Source organism: Anneissia japonica, unplaced genomic scaffold (assembly GCF_011630105.1).
Source record: "Anneissia japonica isolate Jap-2015-1 unplaced genomic scaffold, ASM1163010v1 scaffold32248_len650992_cov182, whole genome shotgun sequence".
Taxonomy (NCBI): Eukaryota; Metazoa; Echinodermata; class Crinoidea; order Comatulida; family Comatulidae; genus Anneissia; species Anneissia japonica.
In genome coordinates, this window is record NW_022699059.1 from 355251 (window position 1) to 377191 (window position 21941).

The 21941-nt window shown below is 32.5% G+C and overlaps 2 protein-coding genes across 2 annotated transcripts in view; one reads left to right on the forward strand and one right to left on the reverse strand.

Annotated features, from left to right (window-relative positions):
* LOC117102834 (WD repeat-containing protein 31-like) overlaps nucleotides 1–12407 on the forward strand; it is a 29375-nt gene extending 16968 nt beyond the window's left edge. Inside the window, exons 5-9 of the mRNA XM_033243264.1 lie at nucleotides 2018–2186; nucleotides 3072–3213; nucleotides 5143–5293; nucleotides 7845–7914; nucleotides 9204–12407. Of these exons, the coding sequence (XP_033099155.1) occupies nucleotides 2018–2186; nucleotides 3072–3213; nucleotides 5143–5293; nucleotides 7845–7914; nucleotides 9204–9303 (632 nt within the window). The 3' untranslated portion in view covers nucleotides 9304–12407. The remainder of the gene's footprint in view (nucleotides 1–2017; nucleotides 2187–3071; nucleotides 3214–5142; nucleotides 5294–7844; nucleotides 7915–9203) is intronic.
* Nucleotides 12408–15663: 3256 nt separating this feature from the next.
* On the reverse strand, nucleotides 15664–21849 carry LOC117102835 (polyglutamine-binding protein 1-like). The gene is made up of 7 exons (XM_033243265.1): nucleotides 21709–21849; nucleotides 20100–20238; nucleotides 19609–19667; nucleotides 18979–19163; nucleotides 16930–17044; nucleotides 16489–16564; nucleotides 15664–16343 (listed from the first exon to the last, which is right to left on the reverse strand). The coding sequence occupies exons 1-7, from the start codon at nucleotides 21788–21790 to the stop codon at nucleotides 16205–16207; spliced, it is 795 nt and encodes a 264-aa protein (XP_033099156.1). The 5' UTR covers nucleotides 21791–21849; the 3' UTR covers nucleotides 15664–16204.
* Between the last annotated feature and the right edge of the window lie 92 nt (nucleotides 21850–21941).

The window sequence follows — 21941 nt, forward strand, 5'->3', positions numbered from 1 at the left end:
TTATGGCATCTGTTTTGAATCTCTATTGACAGGGTGCTTTGAGTATTACTGTATTTAAATTGAATATAGAAGCTTTACAGTATAAACTTTGAGAAATCTGCCCTATTGCAAGTTTTATTAATTTTATCCTAAACAGCTACGGTACTTGTGGGACTGTACTTGCCTTCAGGCGAGACTATTTCATGCCTTGATTTGCAAACTTGTTTTGTGCCAATACAGTATTTCAAGTAAAAATATTTTATTTTGGCCTCTTACAGTAGATCTGCCATGTGTAAATTTGAAAAGTTCTGAAAAAAATTGCAAGTTCCATTCTTTTTGCCTGCTGCCATCTGATTAAAAATGAATTTATTTATCAAAATCATATGAAGCACTCATATTATATTTATTCATAAAAAACACTTTTTAAAATTTACTCCCATATGCTTATGGTAGACCCAATTGCTAAATAAGACAATATCAGTTGTATTTGAAGGTTTGCTAAAGAAGACAATATCGCGTTATCGTACAGTAAGGTACTGTATTATAAACATGCAATCAAGTTTTTTCCTTTTCAAGACGTTTCAGTATTAACATTTAAGTCAGAAGGTACTCTGTGGTTGATTGTTAGGCTTCTGTCATTTGACTACAGTTGCTTGATAAGATATTTTTGTATTTTAGAGATGATACAAGGGCCACAAGCGTTTCAAACCCTAATAAACACAAATACAGAATATAATAATATATGCTGGCTCATTATAACTTGCCTGTTGATTCAGATTTGTTTTATTGACACTGTTTTTTTTATGGATCTACTAATTTAGTATAATGAAAAGGCTTGCGTACTTCATTCAACTGGATTGGAATGATTCAGTCACAATTCAAATATCTTAGAGGCTTATTTTAATATTGCTACACTATAACAGTATTATCTTATCTTTTGTGTAAGCTAACTTTAAAGTATATAGTATTCTAATGTTTTCACCAAACTAAAACACTTACAATTTATGATTTTATTTTTTTTTTCGCATTATATTTGATGTAATGTGATGTCATTTTAAACATTTCTATGATATTTTTAGCATATATTTCATAATAAATATTTGAGAACAACATATGTCCCCCATTGAGGTTCGAGCCCAAAACCTTTCGAATACTCTATCAACTGAGCTATGAGACCAAGTGGTTATATATTTTATGTAATGTTTTAACTTTTATGTGTTTTATTATATTTTTTATAATGTCATTATTAGCTGGAAGTTTTAACATTTTTGAATTTTAAAGGCTTACCTTAAATCAATTATTTGTAGTCTCATATTAAATCTGCGAATATTACATAATTTTTTTTTTCTCCTGGACTATTATTTATTGTATTGACCTCCCCACCAGGAACTCACAATTCCCTAATAACGCGACTCCCTGGAAAAGACATCTGATAGGTCATTGCCTGCTATAAAAGTCCAGGTATATGAAAATCTTGCCAGACACTGACATTTAGCGGTTGTTTATATGCTATAATGAGCTGGTATAATGTAACATAACCTGACATGGGACCGAGAGGTTAGAATGTTTGAATGGACTATGTCTGTGCTATAATGAAGCCGGCATACAAAATAGTATAATGTAGAGAGTTCAGAACGTTTATATTGCAACATGATTAATTAGCATCATGCAATATACGGCACCAACCAAAAAAAAATGGTTCGTATGATTAATTGTGTGCTCCCGGTGATCAGATGATGTGATAAGGCTACTGTTTCCAAGAGTAGTTACGATAATTATAGCCTGAAGAATATGTAGAACTGACATAGAACTGACATACAGATAAGGTCATATGTGGCCGAACCAGATAAGTTAATTTTTTATAGATGTAAAGGCAGTTTTTCCACTAGGCGAATTTATTTGCAAAGCAAAAGCATTTGACACATACACAATTTAAATTTTGTTTGGTTTTGGTGGTACACTTCAGCAAATTTTGAAGTTTGAACAGTTTCTTCTAATGAGTATAGAATCTAATTGATGATTGATTTTAATTTTTCAGATAATCAACTTATATGTACAGGGTCTCGTGACAACTTTCTACGATTATGGGATGTAGAAACTGGATATTGTACAAAACAGAGCGCCATATCCAGAAACTTAGTGACAGATGTAAAATGGGTCCCTGGCCAACATGCAGTAGCACAAACAAGTGAAGATAAATGTCTACGGTATGACCCTTCTCTCTGATTTCATTTTGATAAAAAAATGATTAAACAAAATCAAGAGCATACTTATTTGAAACATTGATATTAAATAAAATAAACCAGATTTAGAATCTCTAAATTAAAAAAAAAAAAAAAAAAATGGTGAAACTGTCAACACAGCGAAAACAGTAACTGAAATTAGTTTAAAGGAAGAAATTACGGTATTTATTGAATCAACTATCAGGAACCAGATGAAACTATTTACCCAAAAAAGAAACAGTTCTTGAAACTGGAAAGTACATCCTTTTATCATTGAGGGCCAACATTGATTTAACAAATAGATCAGGCTTTTAAACATCCACTTGTCTTCAGAACAGAAATTGTGGAGCGGAGTAATCTTGTGGTTTGTTCGTACCTTACACTTTTAAGGACCTGGGTTCAATTCTTTAAAACAACTCATTACATCTCTTAAAAATGAGTGTTTTAAAAAAGCAGCTTCACTCATAAATCACCTTTAGCCAGTCCAACAAGGGTTCTGAGATTCCCAAAAAGAAGGCTGGTTTTTTATGAAGGGAGTGTAAGTTGGAGGGGCGAGGAACAGAACACACCTCCTCATAGGGGTTCCTACATGCATACCCCTAAAAACAATTTCGGAATATAAAATTTTAATCAATTTTTGAGCCTTGCATTCTGTTAAAAATTACATAAATTTTTTTTTCACCACCAACGAATAGTGTTTTTTTTTTCTCTCTGCTGACTTCCCACTTGTGCCACCACTGATAATAATAATAATAATAGATGGACTTATAGCGCAAATAAACAAGGTCTCTATGCACTATGACATCTTGTGCCAATGACACCATGTCTTCTACAATAGTAAAAATGTGTGAAATGCTTTTATTTTTTTAGAATTTGGGATACAAGATCTCTTCAAGAAAGTCAAATATTTCCAAAGAAAAATTATATTCAAACATGCTGTGATGTGTCCAAAGATGGACTTTATTGTGTAACAAGTAGTAATGGTTTTAGTGGACAAGGATGTGAGGCTACGGTAGGTCATACTCAGTAGTGATTGTTCAAGTAATTTAATTGTCTGCACAATACTCAACAGTAATTGATCAATTATTGCTTTCTTATTTGATGTTCACTATTTCTTACCAAAATTCTGCTGTTACCAATCAGTTTTTGTATAACTTGCCTGATAAGTACGTACTCACTTTACTGCTTACTGATCTCATGACCGGGTGTGGTTGTAGGGCCACTGCGCACTTGAACGCTTGACCAGCTCCTTCCATGATTTTCGGTCACGTGCCACCATCTGTGTCTGTGCGAAGGATTTCCCAGTTCATTTGGCGATGTTATCTGCCTGATAAATGGTGATAGCTTAAATTGTTGTTTGTATTTCATCTGTAAATTATCATTTTTGTTTCTTCATTTTTACTTAGAGAATTAATTTTATATTTGATTGAAATCAAATTTTAATTGCACAAATACTGAAGATTTTCCGTAATTATACCCAAGTATTCTGCAATCAGAATACAACTTGGCTTGCTATTTGAAAGACTCTTCAAGCCTGGGGATATGACTCATAGCCTCATTTTAAATAATGGTAAATCTATAGATGCTTGTTAAATGGTTGCAGCATTTAAGATAATTATAGCAATCTATGTAACTATGGACACATGTTAAACACTTCGGCCAATTATAGCGCAGCACACTTGTTACATCACATAATCCTGCATTACACTAAAGCCTACTAGCTATGAATTAAATAAGAGGCAGACTTATCAAACATGAATATGTTAATTGATAATTTGGAAATGTCTTCATTATCTCATTATTCCATCTGGGAAAAAACATAAGGTAAAAAAAACATATATTTTTTAGAAATATGTTATATTTTCTTGTACAGTATTGTAATATTGTTACAGTAAAGTCAAATATCGTAGCATCCATGTATGCCAGATATTAGTCTAGACACTAGCCTCTGATGAGGCTAGGACTTCTAATGTTTCTAAAGTGATAAATGACAAAATATCCTTGATGTATAAATCCTGCAGCAAGGTGTATTTCTTTATGATTTGCTTGTAATTTTCAATTAACAGATAACCTAATGAAATTTGTTAAGCACAATCTTACTGTTGAGATAATTAATATCTTGCCCTAAGTCAGGTTGTAGTGTTTATCTCCTGAATTGACAAAATATCATGAAACAGAATTTTGAAATTAACTTGTTCATTTTGCAGTAACAAATTTACCAAATTTATTAACATTATTAGCATAAATATTCTTGAATTTAAAAAATGTGTACCCTGATTTTTTTTATACTGGGTAATGATAAAATGATAAAAACACTGGAAGTGACTGGAAGTGTTTTTATCATTTTTAACTGTAAAATTATGGGTAAACATTTGCTTTAATGTGCCATAAATAAATGCCATTGATAAATTAGTTCATGCTTAGAACTGAAAATAATAATGGCTCTATTGTAAAATCAAAATTTTGAATAACTAATTTGCAAATAAAATATCTAAATTTTGATTTTTTAAAATTTATTAATTGAATTTTAATGTTTTACTGTAATATTTCAGTTTTGTGTTCGTTTCCTTGTTTTTAATATTTAAATCGATATTTAGCCTGTGTAAATCTGTTAAATCAGGCTGCAACCTGCATCCTGTTCTTCGTAAATGTTTTTGTATATTTTATATTGAATATCAGTAAAGAATGAAGAAAAAAAAACAAAACACTATTTTATGTTACTTCTAAGTGTGCAATTTGATATCTAAAATAATTTTCATGATTTATTTTGGTATTTTTCATGGAACACTACATCTTTAAAACTACCTTGAAAAGTAGTAATGTCCATTAAAAGCCAACCTGATATGCTTTTAGTAACCTACAACAGTGATTATAGTGGCTCATTAAACTGATATATTATACATCTTAGACTTTGTTGAAATTCCTGTTTTTTCTTTTGTAGTTATGGGATCTACGAACAAGCAAATTAATAATGGAGTACAAAGGTCACACGCAGACCACTTGTGCGTGTGCCTTTTCACAAACAGGGCGCCCTCTAGTGGTGACCTGCTCCAATGACTCAACTGTTAGGGTATGGGATAGAGATACCTCAGGTAATCTTTCCATATTATATTTCACAATTGTTATTATTATTTGTTACTGTTCAAATGATATAGTATTGTTGTTATTGATATAGTATGATTGTCATCAATATTTTTACCAATATAAATAGTATTATTACCAGTATAATACCTGGAATGTATTCTAGTGAAAGCGTGTGGGGCAGTGTTTATGGTGTTGGGCAAGAAAAGGTACTTGTAAGTTGATAAGTGTAAAATGAAACACTTATAAAATGTCTTATTTGATGGAGGTTATAATGTTCTTAACATTTTATTTCTCTAAAGTCTTTACTATGGATATAAAATAATTTGCCAATTTTCTTATCAGAATAAAAATGTGATAAATTATCAAGTAGTAAATGATGTTTAAATTTTATTGTGCCACTGTCAGTCATAATACCAGTAGTCACCTTGAACCTGTAAAATATGTTACTTTTTTTTAATCCTTTATAGATACAGTATATAGTAAAAAATGATTTATGAAAGATCTTTTTTTTTTTTGACAACATGGCCTTTTTATTCCAAATTCTACTGTATTTGTTCAAGGCTGTTAAGTGACAATGTAATCTTTTCTGTTCAATGTATACTTTCTTTGAACCAGGCTATCCCTTGTATTTGGTATGTTAAAATGGTTTTGTCATTCTTTTGATGATACTAGAGTCATGTTTGTAAAATATTGATTGTTAAATGGGTTTCTGTTTGTGTGGCTTATTAGAGGTGTGGAGGAATTTTCATTCTTATGAATATTTTTTACAAGCAATGTAGACAGAGATATTTGCACACGTCAGGATTGTTTAAATTTTTAAATGAAAAAAGATAATTGAGCAACCTAACTATTTTTTAAGTTTAGGAGAGGCATTTTGCTTTTATTAAACCAGATCTCGTTTCTGTAATGATTACTCTTTCAGAGTAATTGCATAAATTTTTAAAAGTATGTTATAGAAGACGAATACTATGTGTTACCGTGTCCGGTTTATGGTGAACTTTAGTGGTTTATATAACTAGGTATCCTACAAATCAAAAATGTATAAACAAATGTGAAAATGTATATCATCTATGTTCATAGAAGAATAGATTGCTTTTTCTTAATGGTTTTATATATCTGGATATTAATTTGTTTTTGTTTTTTATTGTTTCCTGGATATACATTTAGTTTTTTTTTTGTAGGTTTTGAATTTAATTTCTTAAAGATTTAAATGATATATTTCATTTTGCTTTTGTAAACCTTCTGGTATTTAAAAAAAATGCATTTCCATAAACAAATAAACTTTAACCAGTAATATTTTATCTCCATATTAACATTATCATGTAAGTTTATTTATTTAATTAAACTTTAACATTATTTATCCATTTTTAAAAATAACCTGACTTCCATCAATTCCTTTTTGGCTCTCTATATCACCTAAGTTTTAACTCTAACAAAATACAGTATGGAATTGTGAATTTGCTGTTAGGTTTCAAATGTTTGTCCACCATTAAAAGAATCAAAATCAAATAATACTTACAAATTTAAATTTTACCAAATATTTCTTTATGCTGCTTTAGGGTACATTTTAGCACTGCACGGCAACAGCATTCTGGGTAATTCCCCCTTAATCTCAAGAAAATAGGTGTCCCCAAAAAATCAGTATTCCAAATTCTGTTAAAATCTTGTCTGCCATGTCTTTAAAGACAGAGTAATTTTGATGCCTTAGGATCTACTTGTCTTTGCAAAGAGCTAAAAGATAATTTATTGTTGTTCAATCCAAGTCAACATTTTTTTGTAAGTGTGGTTCATGGCCAAGTAGGTATTTAAGTGCTGTTGGCAGAAAGTAACTGTCAGTTTTTGCGGGAGATGATGATGAGGTTAAATTCAACAACGTCATACATGAGTTGTGGTCATGGTTCAATGAATCCATGTAGAATAAAGCTTCTTGTGCTTGAAAGAAAATTTATTATTAATTTTCGAAGAAGTCATCAATTGGCTATCCTAATTCCAAGTCATATAAATTTTGATGTATCTAAAATGCTTAAGTTCATTTTTATTCGTTAACCATGTTATTGACTATAAAGTTGAATAATGAGAAAATATGTATATTAACACATGATTCTTTTCTGCGACATGATCTTGTGTTTATGGGTTTTTCTTCTTTTGAAATCTGTTGTCATTTGTGAGGTTTCACCACAAAATGCATCCTTGGTTGGAAAGTCAAAAAATATAGCAAATGGTAAAACTCATTGACTACTACAGTTTAAGCTTTAATTTGGTCTTTGACGTTTTGATATATGAAAACCAGTTATGAGAAAACCAGCTTCATTAAAGTTAACCAACAATTTAAATTTGGAGGCTTGGCCTGTGCGGACTGACAGAATGTTTAGATTTGCCGGCAGTGACGATGAAACATAAGTGTTTGTCGTATAATAATAAATAATAATAATAATCAATAGTTACAGTATGTAGCATGTAACCTTATTTGACTACTGTAAGGTTTATGTTCATCTTAACACACATTTTAAAGAATATTCAATTAATCACGATCAATTTATCTTTTTCTACCTTTAACAGAATGTCTTTCAACGTTTTACCTTGATGGAGCAGGTCCACTTTTAACTTTGGCTGTTTTTTCAGATACAAGGTAATAAGCCTCTGTAACACATTTGTTTCACTGGATTAACAAATAATGTTGAAGAAATATAAACCATTCATTTTTTAGGAGCCGCTCATGCGAAAACACTTTAATTTCTGTCTACCTATTCATAACATAAATGAACAGTAGTAATATTTTGGATCGATCCTCTTGGCGAAATTTTAATTGCTACTAGAAAAATTCAAAAGTGCAGCCATATTTGCATGCCAATATAATAATATTTTTTATTCAGAGTAACCGGTAATCATCTTTTTTTTTTGTGACTTTTATAAAACATTTGGAATTACCTGACCAAGTAAACAGGGCTAATTTAGAAAATTTTTACAATTTATTGAAAAATGCAATTCAATTAATTACAATCGTACCATAGGTATATTTAAAGAAAATATTGATTTGACTGTGCTAGTGCTTTTTTGCAGATATATAAATATATATAAAAACCATTATGCTCACAATGATATAAGGATATGCCTCCAGGGTATATCGACTTACAATATTTAAAAATAAATCATACTATATCAGCTTAATTTTGGTGTTTAAATGATGAGTAGATGTGATGAATCTTATATTAATACTTTATGATTGACATTCAAATAAATACTAAATTCCATGAATAAATTGATTTTGACCAAGGAGGTATGAAATATTTAATACCTCCATGCTCTGATCTAATCTTGAGATTATCTGAATGATGCATCTCATTTCATGAAGAGAATTTGCATTATGTGTTACGTGGCATAGCGTAGCATATACAGTAACTCACTCAAATGATATCTTTAAAGAATAGCCAGAGAGTGTGCTCTGAAATGTGTAGATCCTTTAGGTATTTAGTTCAGTACTATCACCTGCTCTTCTTGTATTTTAACCAGAAGGCTGAAATGCTAAAGGTACTACAGCTCATCATCTATGGGAAGTGTCTTTTAATTTAAATGTGAATACCTTTTGTGCTCCAAGGCTTGTGTGCACACGTATTGACTTGCAATATACAGATCAAATCACCACTACAAATACATTATACTCTATAGGAATACAATGATAATACCACAACTAAATCTCTCTGAACTGTCCATTTTTTACTGTTGTTTATGTCTGATGTTTGTTTGACATTGTCTCATTGCCCGACGCCAATTGTTAATTATTTATTGTTTTGATTGAACTTTGTATTCTTGGCAAAAGGCATATAATTTTACGATTTAAAAAAAAAAATGTAATAATAATAATGACTTTTTCATTATTTTGTTATAATTTACAAGAAAAAAATTAATCTTCTTTTACAGCGTTTGTGTAGGAAGCTTCAATACTGGTATTCATGTTCTCTCTTTTGGCGCGGATGGTGAAAATGGCAAAGCTCATCTAAAGAAAATTGCACAGTACTAATAACCATTGAAGTAGTATAGTTGAGTCATTTATATATTTGCATGCAGCTGACAAGAGTCAAGTGATCCTGTACAGGAGAGTACATGATAGAAAATGTCAATATGATGAATTCCATTTTTGCGTCTACTGCCTACTTGCGGGCGATCAAGGTGGATGAAGATAGAAATGAATAGTTTGCTTTTTCGCGAGGTTGAAGACTAGCTAGCTAGCAGGCTCTGTTTAGTAAGCCTATGAAAATGATGCTGCCTAGGCCTGTCCTAAAAAGGACAAAAATGATATGTAATTAGGCCTGCTGCTGCTGACTTGTGAGTTAAAAGTAGCTCAAAAAGACTTATCAAGCAGTAGACACAACGCTCCTACTGGGAGCCTATTTTTATTGTCTCCCAGCACAACAATCTGCTGAAAGCTTTGTGCGTGCCATACCAAATTTAATGGGCGTCCCATACTCAATTTCTTTTTTTCGTCTCTAAATTAACTTGTTCGTTGGTGGCACTGTCCACAATGAGAATAAAAATAATAATAAGGGACCTGTGTCAAGTCTACATATAAGTTGACTCTGAATGTTTTGTAATAGGCCTGACTGACCAAAAATCTCAAAATAATCTAAGATTGGATTTATTTTTTACCATCAAGAGCCCAAAAAGCTTAGTGGCCGGTGTAAACATATCGATGTGTCCACACTAAGTGGTTTGAAAGTCGGCTCCAAGAGAATTTAAACAGAAGTTTAGCTGCTGATTTGTTAAACAGCCAACTAACAAAACTGAACAAAAATGACATGTTATCTTACCGAATACTACGCAAGTTCCCAAATATTTGCGAAAAAAATTCACAAGTGATTCAGATGAGAATCGAACCCACGACCTCCAGATAATTATCCTGGTTCCATAATCACTTTTTACAGACCTAGGAATCAATCATTGACCTTTCCTTGGTCTGGAGCAACCCTGGCTCCAAAGTTCAAGCAGGGGGATGCCATAGGATATTTATTTTTAGTACCATAACATTTTGAAATAATGCTCACCTATCAACTTTAGAACAACACTAATAAAAAAAACCCATTAATATTGAACGCTAATAATAAAAATATTATTATTGAACATTTTAATGCTAACATATCTTTATTTTTATAGAGGGTAACTCTGACTACAATGTTGACTCAAACTAAAGGCCTCTAGAGTTTGTAAATTTTGTGCTATTGTATTGAAACAATAAACATGAAAACAATTAAATTTTTTATAAGAAAAGAATCAAATGATACCAAATTGCTTTAAGATAGCATTTATGGTTTGAATATATTTATGATACAGATATTTATGGTTATTTCAACACGTCTTCAAATATGTTTTGAGTTTTCAGCATATACTGTAATGGGTCTATTTTTTACAGTTACCTTCACTTAATCATATCTAGATAGCTACTGCAGTATGTGCCATTTAATGCTATTGAGTCTGTCTTACTCTGTTTTGGAACTATGTTCCTCTTCTCAAGATTTGTTTGTATTGATGAAATATTTGTATATATTGTTGTTGTCATTTTAGATATTGAAGTTTTTATACTTAGGTTATAGTACTCTATTTTAAAAATGTTGTTCTTAATTATTTAATTTTTCTTAATTATGTTCATTTCATGTTAGTTCATTTTGGGGACTCCTATGGAAATTGTCTTTTTTGCATAGTTACCAACTGATGGTCCTGCATTTCACAATGATTTTGGATGAAACGCATTTTGCATTTTGTCATGCATTCAGCACAAGTCTATGCATGATAACAAATTATCACAAATTCAGGGGAAAATGTATTTAAAATTATAAGAAATTGGTTTTATTAAAAATATTTAAATACTAATTAAAAAACAGTCATGCAGTAGCTTGAGTCATTAGAGAGCTTTCGTTATCTCATTTGAGAATCAAATTCACGGTGAAAATTTCTCTCTCCCGACCAAAACAACCCAGCCAACCATGCACTTTAGTAGAATCTAGTAGTCGCTGCCATCTTGTGCGTTCATTGTCACAACCAACTGTTGATTATGAGACTAAAACCAGGGCCCCCCCTCCCAACTGGTGTAGTCAGGCATTTCAAATTTCTCAGGTTGGTAACTATGTTTTTGTAGTTGTAGGGTTATCCCTAATATGCTCTTTTGTGATTTAGTCTCTTCATGTTGATTTGTTTCTGTTTTGTACTTTAAAGAGCATATTGATTAAATCAAATCATATAAAAAAAAAAATCATCATGTGCTATTCTCTAGTTCTGTGGCTAGGTATAGCATAATATCAAGAAATATTTGTTAATACTGCTTCTATGATGTACAAAAAAACACCTGGATACCACATAGTTTACCCAGCATGCATTGAGGGACACAGTGAATGACGCAGAGAGTTAATGACTCTTGAATCCTCTAGTGTTAATGTTGTTTATTTGAAAGATTGTATCAAGACAAAATAATAAAACCAGATTACCACTTTCCTGATATGCTGTAATTGAAAAACTCTAAAAATAGACAAAATAAAACAAAATACAGTAGAACCCCTCCCTGGTGACACCCCAATTTATAATGGGACTCATGGGCAATATTTATTAATTGATGTGTTTTTATATCTGTACGCAAGGAAGGCAAAAAAGATAGTGGTTGAACTGACGTTAAGGATAAACTAAAGTAAAAACAAATTGTCCTCATGTGGTGTTTGTGTTGTCAAATAAATGTATGCCAAAATTGTGCAATTGTATAAACTGTTGTAAAAGTTGGTGTCTTGTGTTCATTAATGTTACGGAATTTGTATTGTGATGAGTCGTACCTATTTGTATTTAAGTTTTGCTATTGTTCAAGTTACACCTTGTAGAATATCACCTCCGTGAATGAGTTCTCCTTATAAAATAAAGGTTGTATAGTATTTTGTGTATTTATCGGGTAATTTATATTTCATGAGATATATCAAAGGATGTTATGTAAGCCATCATCATGCTAATATTTTGAATTTGTATGTGTTTCTGGAAAGAATAAGGAATATATGATAACAGTTTAAGGAGGCTGTAAATATATTTATCAGATTTATTGTGAATTTATTTGTTGAAATTACAGGATCAAATACATCAACATACCTTATTGGATACATTTTTATGGATGTCTTTCTTTGTGTCTCCTTACATTATTTTTGAATTTAGTGTTATTTTGTGAATTTTTTTGTGTGTGTTACACCATATTTCTATCTATATTTGCACATAATTAACAACTTTTACATACGTCTTACCAGTTTTTTTCATCTGCTTCTACATGTACAGTACCGATCGCGGTGCCCTCGGGCTAGATTTTCTTTGGCATGCTCTATTGTACAGACCACGGGTGATGCGGGCTAACTTTACCTTTTACAATTTTTCTAATTTTGACCTATAGTATATAAAGATATCAGAAAATAATTTCTGTATATTGTATATAGTTATAGTTCATAGTTTCGTGCACTAAAAAAGTAGCAAACGACTAGGGATAATCCCCAGGGAGCAGAGGAAGTTGCACTTTGTGCTGGTTTGCCATTGTACGTTATACAGTGACCAGGGGTAATAACGCTCGCACCTTTGATCATTCTTGGAATTGGCGCATTATAAATGTTTGAGTATTATTATTATTATATAACAATAGGCTTGTCTCTACAGTATGTTCATTTTATGCATACCTACTGTATGTATTGATCTACCTGTATGTATTTTGACATATATGACGTATCAATATGATACCGGTATATATAGGTAGACCTAGTACTGTAAATTTTAATTTAATTTTATAAAATTTGTCATATAAGTTTGAAACATAGGTTAAGGAGAATGATAATTAATAATTAGATCGATTTTTCGCGTATTAGAAAGTGATACAAAGCAAGTACAAACAGAATACAAATAAATTAAAAACAATTATAAATAATAAAATTCCTAATAATGTAAATGTAATTCTATATTAGGCCTATTTTAAAATATTTGCAAACTATTAAATATTCAATAAAAATGATTCTGGTTTTCTAGCCAGAAAGTGGCCCTAACCTTGATAAAAAGATGAGCATACTGTACTGTTATTCCAAAATTATTTTACTGTTTACAGGAACGTGATGCAAGAGGTTTCGTCAACGAACTGAAATTTTTACCTCTTAATTACCATGGAAACAATAATTTCTTAATGTGTTATTAGCCGGGGATGGATTTAAATGACTTTACTTAGCAAATATATCACCTAAATTCATCTTAAATCCATGTTTTTGCATTAGTTGGATTCATCCAAACAAAAATATTGACTAAATTCCGTCTTCCATTGCACCAACGGTGGACATTAATGGATTAAATGCTAAAGTGCGTTAGGCCCCAACACCTATGTTATGATACTATCTGTGCTAGCGTTGTCCATGGCGAGGTTCATTATTTGGTAATTACTGAATTTTTTACGTATATTGCATTGACGCATGTGTCAGTGAATTAAATTTCTTATTGTTTGGCAATTGTTAAACAAAGACAATTATTAAATCCCAATCTTGGTAATTAGGTGTTTCTATGATTGTTAATTTAAATGTAGACAAAGTGAAAAAAGTCGCAACTGATTGTTGTTGATTGATTGATTTGATAAAATTGAGATTCGTGTTCAACTGAATAAAGTATGCTGTTGTTGAATAATATTGGAAACATGATTGTGTTTGTCAACATTTTATTTTTTTTTATTCTATTCATTTTGGCATAAAAATATACAACAAAGCAAAACGTACACATAGAAATGCGAGTCGAAGAGAAGCAAAAGCATAACAGTCACCGGTAAGTTACCCTTTTTTAGAATTGGTATGTGTCGTCCTTTCAGTGTAGTTTTATATATATATATATATATATATATATATATGTATATATATATGTATATATAAATGACCAAATAATTGAGTTTATCTCTGAGGTGTTGCATTCCTTATACAAAAAAGAATCACGTCGACCTGATATGTGTGCACATCGAATACTAGTTTTATCGTAGTGTAGAATCAATTGCTTCAAATCGGATTCGTAACACTTGTAATTGATACTAAAATTACCCCTGCCCCGAACACTTTTTTGCCGTCGCAGCCCATTATGACACTGGGACAACTAAATGCACAATTAAAACAGACTTATTTCTAGTGTAGTGTACCTACTGTAAGATGTTAATCACATCAGTGCAACTAACTACAAAGCAAGTGATACAAGCTAGAGTCTTAGTCATTGTGATTCTATATTTCAAATTTAATTTACTCACTTTTCATGAATTAATAAAACATTGGAAAAAAAACTAATACCAGTTTTAATAGTTTTAACAATCAATAACACATTGAAATAATAATAAACAATATTTATATAGTGCCTAATGTTAACAACATTGAGGCGTTCAACAACAACATAATAAGAACTAAAAATAAAAAAGAGCAGCGATGCAGGAGATGGTGACATTGAAGGGGTCTCATCCACCAATGTCAAAGTAACGTTGCTGTCTCAGTGAGGCAATTTACACCCAGGTAATCCACAAAAGGCAGTATGCCTTACAAAATGAAGGAAATATATTAATATAATTTCCCTCATGCTTAAAATAACATCTGTCAGGAGCTAAAACAAAACCAGTTATTTTAACTTCTTACTTTGTTGTTATTATTTTTCAATTGAAAATATGAATGAAAATTAAAAAATCATTAAAAAAAATCCTTAGGATAAAACAGACAGAAGCATTTATAAAAAGTATTGGTTTGCATGGACATTTGAATTGTCCAGTAATCAATTTATTTTTGTATAGAAACATCTGTGGTGATGTAGCTTGGTGGTGCTTGCATTCCAATGCCAATGTCCTGGGTTCAAATTCTGTGACAGCACAGAATTTTTCTTACAACTAAAAAACATCTCCACTCCCAAAGCCTCATAATGATATTTTGCAAATAATTAAAGCATAACATTATTTCATTTATTTAAAACGGCTCATGAATACAAGCTGACCTTCTAGAATACGCTGGAAGGTTCACCCTCTATACGGTTAACAAACAAAAATCAGTGAAAACTGAATTAGTTCATCCTCCAAATCGAGCCCACCTTTGGGACATGGAAATGTGGGGTGGTTCTGGGATTCAGCCTCAAATTAGAGGGTTAGAATTGTGTTAAAAAAAGGTAGAATGTTAGTTATTTGAAAAAGCGATCTTGAACTTAGAAGGGTCCCAAATTGTATTTAAAGTTAATAATTTATTTTATTCTATATATTTTTCCATATTTTATTTTTTTTAAATCAAGAAAAGCAAAACAATCTGTAAATTCTTCTTGTCTTTCTAACTGAATTTTGTGTCTATATTAACTTGTCATTTCTCAAAAAGCTGAAACACTTCCAATTTAATAACAGGTTTAACATTGCATTTTTAATTACATGAAATAGAAGTAATATAAGAGAAGTGAATTTTTTTCTTTGACTATCAGAGAAATCTCTCAATTTGCAAGTATGGTAATATTGCCAATGAATCTATTCTAAATTCTCTATTCCTCTTCTATTTTTAGTCTTCACCATCAATATTGAGACCATATCAAAAGACAAATTCAGCCCTCTTGTAGTTTAATAGTGTTGCAAACGTCAATCCGACACTAGTGCAGAGGGTTTCACAAAGACATTCTAAAGCCTGCTGCTGATTAATCCCGCATTCTGGTTCAATAATCACCATCAGTGAATCTGACACTGGTGCAGAATGCAACCATTCCACAAAGACATAATCTGGCACTTAGAATTCCTAGTTCAATTGTTAATCATCACCATCTGTCTGAGACAAGTATCAGAAGTAAACTGCTTGAAAATGAGAGGTCCAAACATTATGGAACTTGTCGATTAAATCATTCATCAATCAGCCAATGCCAATGCACCTTCAGGTCTTCTGAAGCTGTATGTTTCAAGACTGGCCCGCATTTGCCCGAAGGATAGCTCCTGGGTTGGGATATGGCCTACTCTGGAATAAGGGCCCAGTTGCTGTTACATCAGCACCGGTCTTGGCATCATTTGCTGTAGGCAGACCTGTTGACCAGTCACCTCTGCAAAAGACCAAAAGATAAATCATTACAATGTATTTTCTTGAGAGCTGATGTTGGAGGTTCAAACACTCACTGTGAATTTCATTACATTGGCATAGATTTAGTATTGAATGGGTTCAAAGGTTATTAGTTTACGGCGTCTTACCGAGGAACGTCCGAGTAGGATGCAGGGTCCATTGGATCTAGCTCATCATCTCGGCCTCTCTTCTTCCGATGAGAATCTAATTTTAAAGATTAAAGAGTAATGTTATTAGAATCCAAATATAAATAATATTACCACATTTTAGTCACATTACTCCGCAACACTCACAGCTAGCCCCATTTTCAATAAAAGTACTTTAATGACTGTATGATGATGAAATGCTATGAAATATCCATTTTTTTGTTTCTTTTATATTTTGATTTAGTAATATAAAAATAAGGTACATATATTTGCACCAATGTAACAAGTTGTAAAAAGGTTGTTGCATATGAAATTATTGTTATGTACATTATAAACAAATGACTGATTGAAATTTATTCCAACTGTCACATTTCGTCAAGTTGGATTAAATGTTGATGAAAGTGTGCATAACATATTAACTACCTCTGCTTTGTTTGCTAGGCTTGTGGTACGGTGCCTGTCTTCCTTTATCTGCCTTGTCCTTGCTACTCTGGCCAGGAGCAACAGGTCCTATGCTAGGACCTATTGAGGGACCAATCTATCATAACATATAAAAAAACTTATTTAATTGAATTTGATTCAAAGATTTATTTAAAAAAATATTCCCTTAAAAAAAAAAAAAAAAAAAAAAACATAGTTACCACCGTCTCGCATCATGCGGGACCGTCCAGCATTTCAAAGCGATTTTGGATGAAACTCGCATTTTGCAGAAACATGTGCATGATCATAAATGCATTTAGCACAAGTATGGGTGATAACGAATTATCACAAATTCAGGGGAAAACGTATTGTGAAATTAGAAGAAATTAGAGATATAAAAAATTGTTCTGCAGTAACTTGAGTCATTAGAGAACTTTCTTTATCAATCAATTCACTGAGAAAATTTCTCTTTCCAACATAATATAACTAAACAATTGCCAGCTATCTCATTTCACATTGTACAAGAATCGAACAATTGATATTGACACAAATTATTGTCAACAAATACTTTCTGAAATTATTTTAAAACAGCATAAAATGTTCAGATCGTCGGAACGCCAGGTGACTTCGCCCCATTCACCCCCACCGGGTCTCCGCCCACGGATCCAGCTGGCTGGAGTAGTCACTTTCACATTTTAAATCTCGCAAGTTGGTAACTATGTAAATAACACATCAAAAACAATATACATCTTGTTTTGTATTTGAAAAATTTTGGAAAGATTAACTGAGCTTCAGGAATAAATGTGTTAATACCTGTGGTGGGTCTAACCTGTCGCTGACATCTTTCCTGCTGCTTGATGCTTTCCTATCGGAAGAATCCCATCGGGTTGATGATCCACCATCCTGTCTTCTGTGTGATTCTGTTCTGTCTTTATCTGATGGCACTTCAGAATCACCTCTTAGTTTTGATGCTGCCTCTGTTATCTTTGCTTTTGGATCTTTAAAAAAAAAATCAGGTTGAATATAGAAATTTATGAAAAAAGAAATTGTGAATGTTACGGTTTTGCAAGATCTATAATACATAATATAATCAGTTCCTGTTGCTCATGTAGATGGTAACTGAAACACTTTAATATAAGAATTCAAAATTTAGAGTTTTCAACAATATGTTACTGCAGGAGAGTCTACCTTGCCCCTGTCTCTTATACACATCTAGATGTGTATAAGAGACAGGGGTTTCACAAAGACATTCTAAAGCCTGCTGCTGATTAATTCCTCATTCTGGTTCAATAATCACCATCAGTGAATCTGACACTGGTGCAGAATGCAACCATTCCACAAAGACATAATCTGGCACTTAGAATTCCTAGTTCAATTGTTAATCATCACCATCTGTCTGAGACAAGTATCAGAAGTAAAAAAAAAAAAAAAACATAGTTACCACCGTCTCGCATCATGCGGGACCATCCAGCATTTCAAAGTGATTTTGGATGAAACTCGCATTTTGCAGAAACATGTGCGTGATCATAAATTTGTAAAGCATTTACCACAAGTATGGGTGATAACGAATTATCACAAATTCAGGGGAAAACATATTGTGAAATTAGAAGAAATTGGTTTTATTAGAGATATAAAAATGGTTCTGCAGTAACTTGAGTCATTAGAGAGCTTTCTTTATCAATCAATTCACTGAGAAAATTTCTCTTTCCAACATACTATGACTAAACAATTGCCAGCTATCTCATTTCACATTCTACAAGAATCGAACAATTGATATTGACACAAATTAGTGTCAACAAATACTTCCTGAAATCATTTTAAAACAGCATAAAATGTTCAGATCGTCGGAAACCCAGGTGACTTTGCCCCATTCACCCCCACCTAGTCTCCGCCCACGGATCCAGCTGGCTGGAGTAGTCACTTGCGCATTTTAAATCTCTCAAGTTGGTAACTATGTAAATAACACATCAAAAACAATATACATCTTGTTTTGTTAGTATTTGAAAAATTTTGGAAAGATTAACTGAGCTGCAGGAATAAATGTGTTGATACCTGTGGTGGGTCTAACCTGTCACTGACATCTTTTCTGCTGCTTGATGCTTTCCTATCGGAAGAATCCCATCGAGTTGATGATCCACCATCCTGTCTTCTGTGTGATTCTGTTCTGTCTTTATCTGATGGCACTTCAGAATCACCTCTTAGTTTTGATGCTGCCTCTGTTATCTTTGCTTTTGGATCTTTAAAAAAAAAATCAGGTTGAATATAGAAATTTATGAAAAAAGAAATTGTGAATGTTACGGTTTTGCAAGATCTATAATACATAATATAATCAGTTCCTGTTGCTCATGTAGATGGTAACTGAAACACTTTAATATAAGAATTCAAAATTTAGAGTTTTCAACCATATGTTACTGCAGGAGAGTCTACCTTGCCCCGTTAGATGCTCTGTGATGATAATCAATAGAGTTTTCAACCATATGGAAGGAGGGTTTAACTAGCCGTCTAAGATGCTGTGTATAAAAGACAGAAATTCAGTTCTGCTTTGCATACATTAAAGTTTTATCTGAAGTGTCTTACTTTGATTTTTTCACCTATAATGTATAGTATAGTATTAATAATCACTGTACATTTCAATGCAAGATTATTAGTGCACCTTACACCCATGCAGCATATGAAACCTACCCAGTGGATGTAACCAGGATACCTTATCTGTCTCAGAGTCCCAGAAGTAGTGGTAGCCCCTAGAATAGAGAAATACATTAATGAAAGATCATTCAATTCAGTAGACATCTTATTTAGTACATTGTCAGAAAATTCAGCAGAAAATTAGGAAATATAAAAAAATTATAAGTGATTTATGAGCAGAGTATATAAGTTATTTAATTATGGCACTTGGTTTGATTGGGGTGGGACAAAATCTTTGAATCTAAAAATGGTCATGCGTATTAATTAATTCAAGTTGCATTGGAGATTTTAAGGCTCTAAATATTACAATTACAGTATGTCTTAAATAAAACTGATTTAAAATTACAATTAACTGAATTACAAATACAAAATGAGTTGAGTAACAAGTGTATTACATATAATGAAATATTATGATTGCTTCTAGAGGTTAAGGAATTAAATTTCTAGTCCATAGTTTAATGGCAACTTGCAGCAGTCTGAATACTTACGATATAGGATCTTTTATCCGAAACCACCCTGGTGGTAATTTATCATTTGAGGGTTCTTTAGGTTCCTGGTGGTGGTGATGAGAAGAATCCAGGACATCTTCACCAGAATAATCTGCAGCAATTATCTCCTCATCAGGCTCTGGTAAAATATAAATAAAAATCAACCAAGTTAAAATTTAAATCGAATACAGGCTAACCCATACCCATGCCAACCCGTATCCATAAATCATCATACCCAATTTTGGTTGGCTCCTACCCATAATTTTGGGTAGCTTGTACCCATACCCATAGTTGGCTAACCCAAACACAAATGTAGTCCAAGATCTACATTTGTACAGTATTTTAAACATTATGCAAAAAGTATAGTATAATCTGTTTGGAGAGTATGTTGAACAATCACTAACTTACTATTAGAAGATTTTTATAGGAATTCATGAATATTGTCAAAACTATAATAAAGGGATGCTACTCTACAGTACTGTAGTTGTGAGTATTGTCAAAGCTGTAGATAGGCACTTAAAAAGGCAAAAAAAAAATTGTTATGTTGGCGTAACCTGGTCGACCCTAGACATTTTTATTTAAAATTTGCCATACAAATTTACTTAATTTAACATAAAAAAATAAATAATGCAAAAATTACTGGAAATACATGTTCTTTAAAAAACGAAACTTCTGAGTTGATCCATAGACAGCTTAACACTGCTGTTACCCATATGGAGGAAGGGTTACAGCCAAGGCAAATCCTGGCACCATGTTCCCCCCGCTCTTCCCCCACTAGCGCCACCCCTGATTTTGAGGCCTTTACTGATTACTGTGGTAGTTAAAAAAAATTCCTACCTACCTTACCTACCCGCACCCTATTTTTTGTTTTGGGGCCTGTAATGCCAACGTAACATTTCTTTATAGGGCCTAGGCCTAATTAATGGTTATGCTGGGCCTTGGCCCTATGCTGCTAGGCCTATTAGTTTGACGCAATTCGTGTATATCAAAAATTGATAGTCTTGTTGTACAGTACCTAGGCCTAGGCTAGTAAGAAACATTTAAGTAAATACCCCAAATGGCAAAGTAAAGGTACGAATAAACGTCGGTACCACTTTTTTGGGCACAAGTTCACCTACAGTAAATTTGGGTACTGGTTCACCAAGGTCCAAAGCGGATACAAGTTCACATGAGTAGGAGTAAGCCCACATCCATTAAACCTATGGATTGATTAAGAATCAAAAACTGTACTAAACTATATTGTTAGGCCTGGAACCCGTCTGTCTGTGTAACACTGTATAACCGTAGTAGGTAGCGTAGGGTTTCTCGACTGAATGCATTCAATACGGATACGGCAACTTAAGCTACCCTATTTTATTTATTTCATTTTATTTAATGCCCTACAAGACTGAACTATGACATGACTAGTACAACCATGGAGGAAAGAATTCTTTCCTCCTTGGTACAACCTAGGCCTAGATACTCCTCAAACACAGGGCCCTAGACTGGGCCTAGGCTAGACTATATTGTATTTGTAGGCATCCCTAGGCCTAATTGTATTTTAACAAATTAATTTAAATTTAGGAATAATTCAAATTCAGTTTATACTCATAACAAATACAACAATTACCTTCGCTTTGCTGATCTTGTTGAATAATACCACGCTTTTTTAAGCGAGCAGCTAAAGCTGGTGGAAGCCTCGACGCAGACATGATTGTTCGTTTGTTTTGTTCAGAGCAGGGTTGCCAGATAGTCGACAGGCTTCACGGCCAAACACACGCCATCTCACGGCCAAATTCGGCCAAACTTTTTTTCGATATCGGCCAAAATTCGGCCAGGTTTTAATCCGATTAGAAGACAACA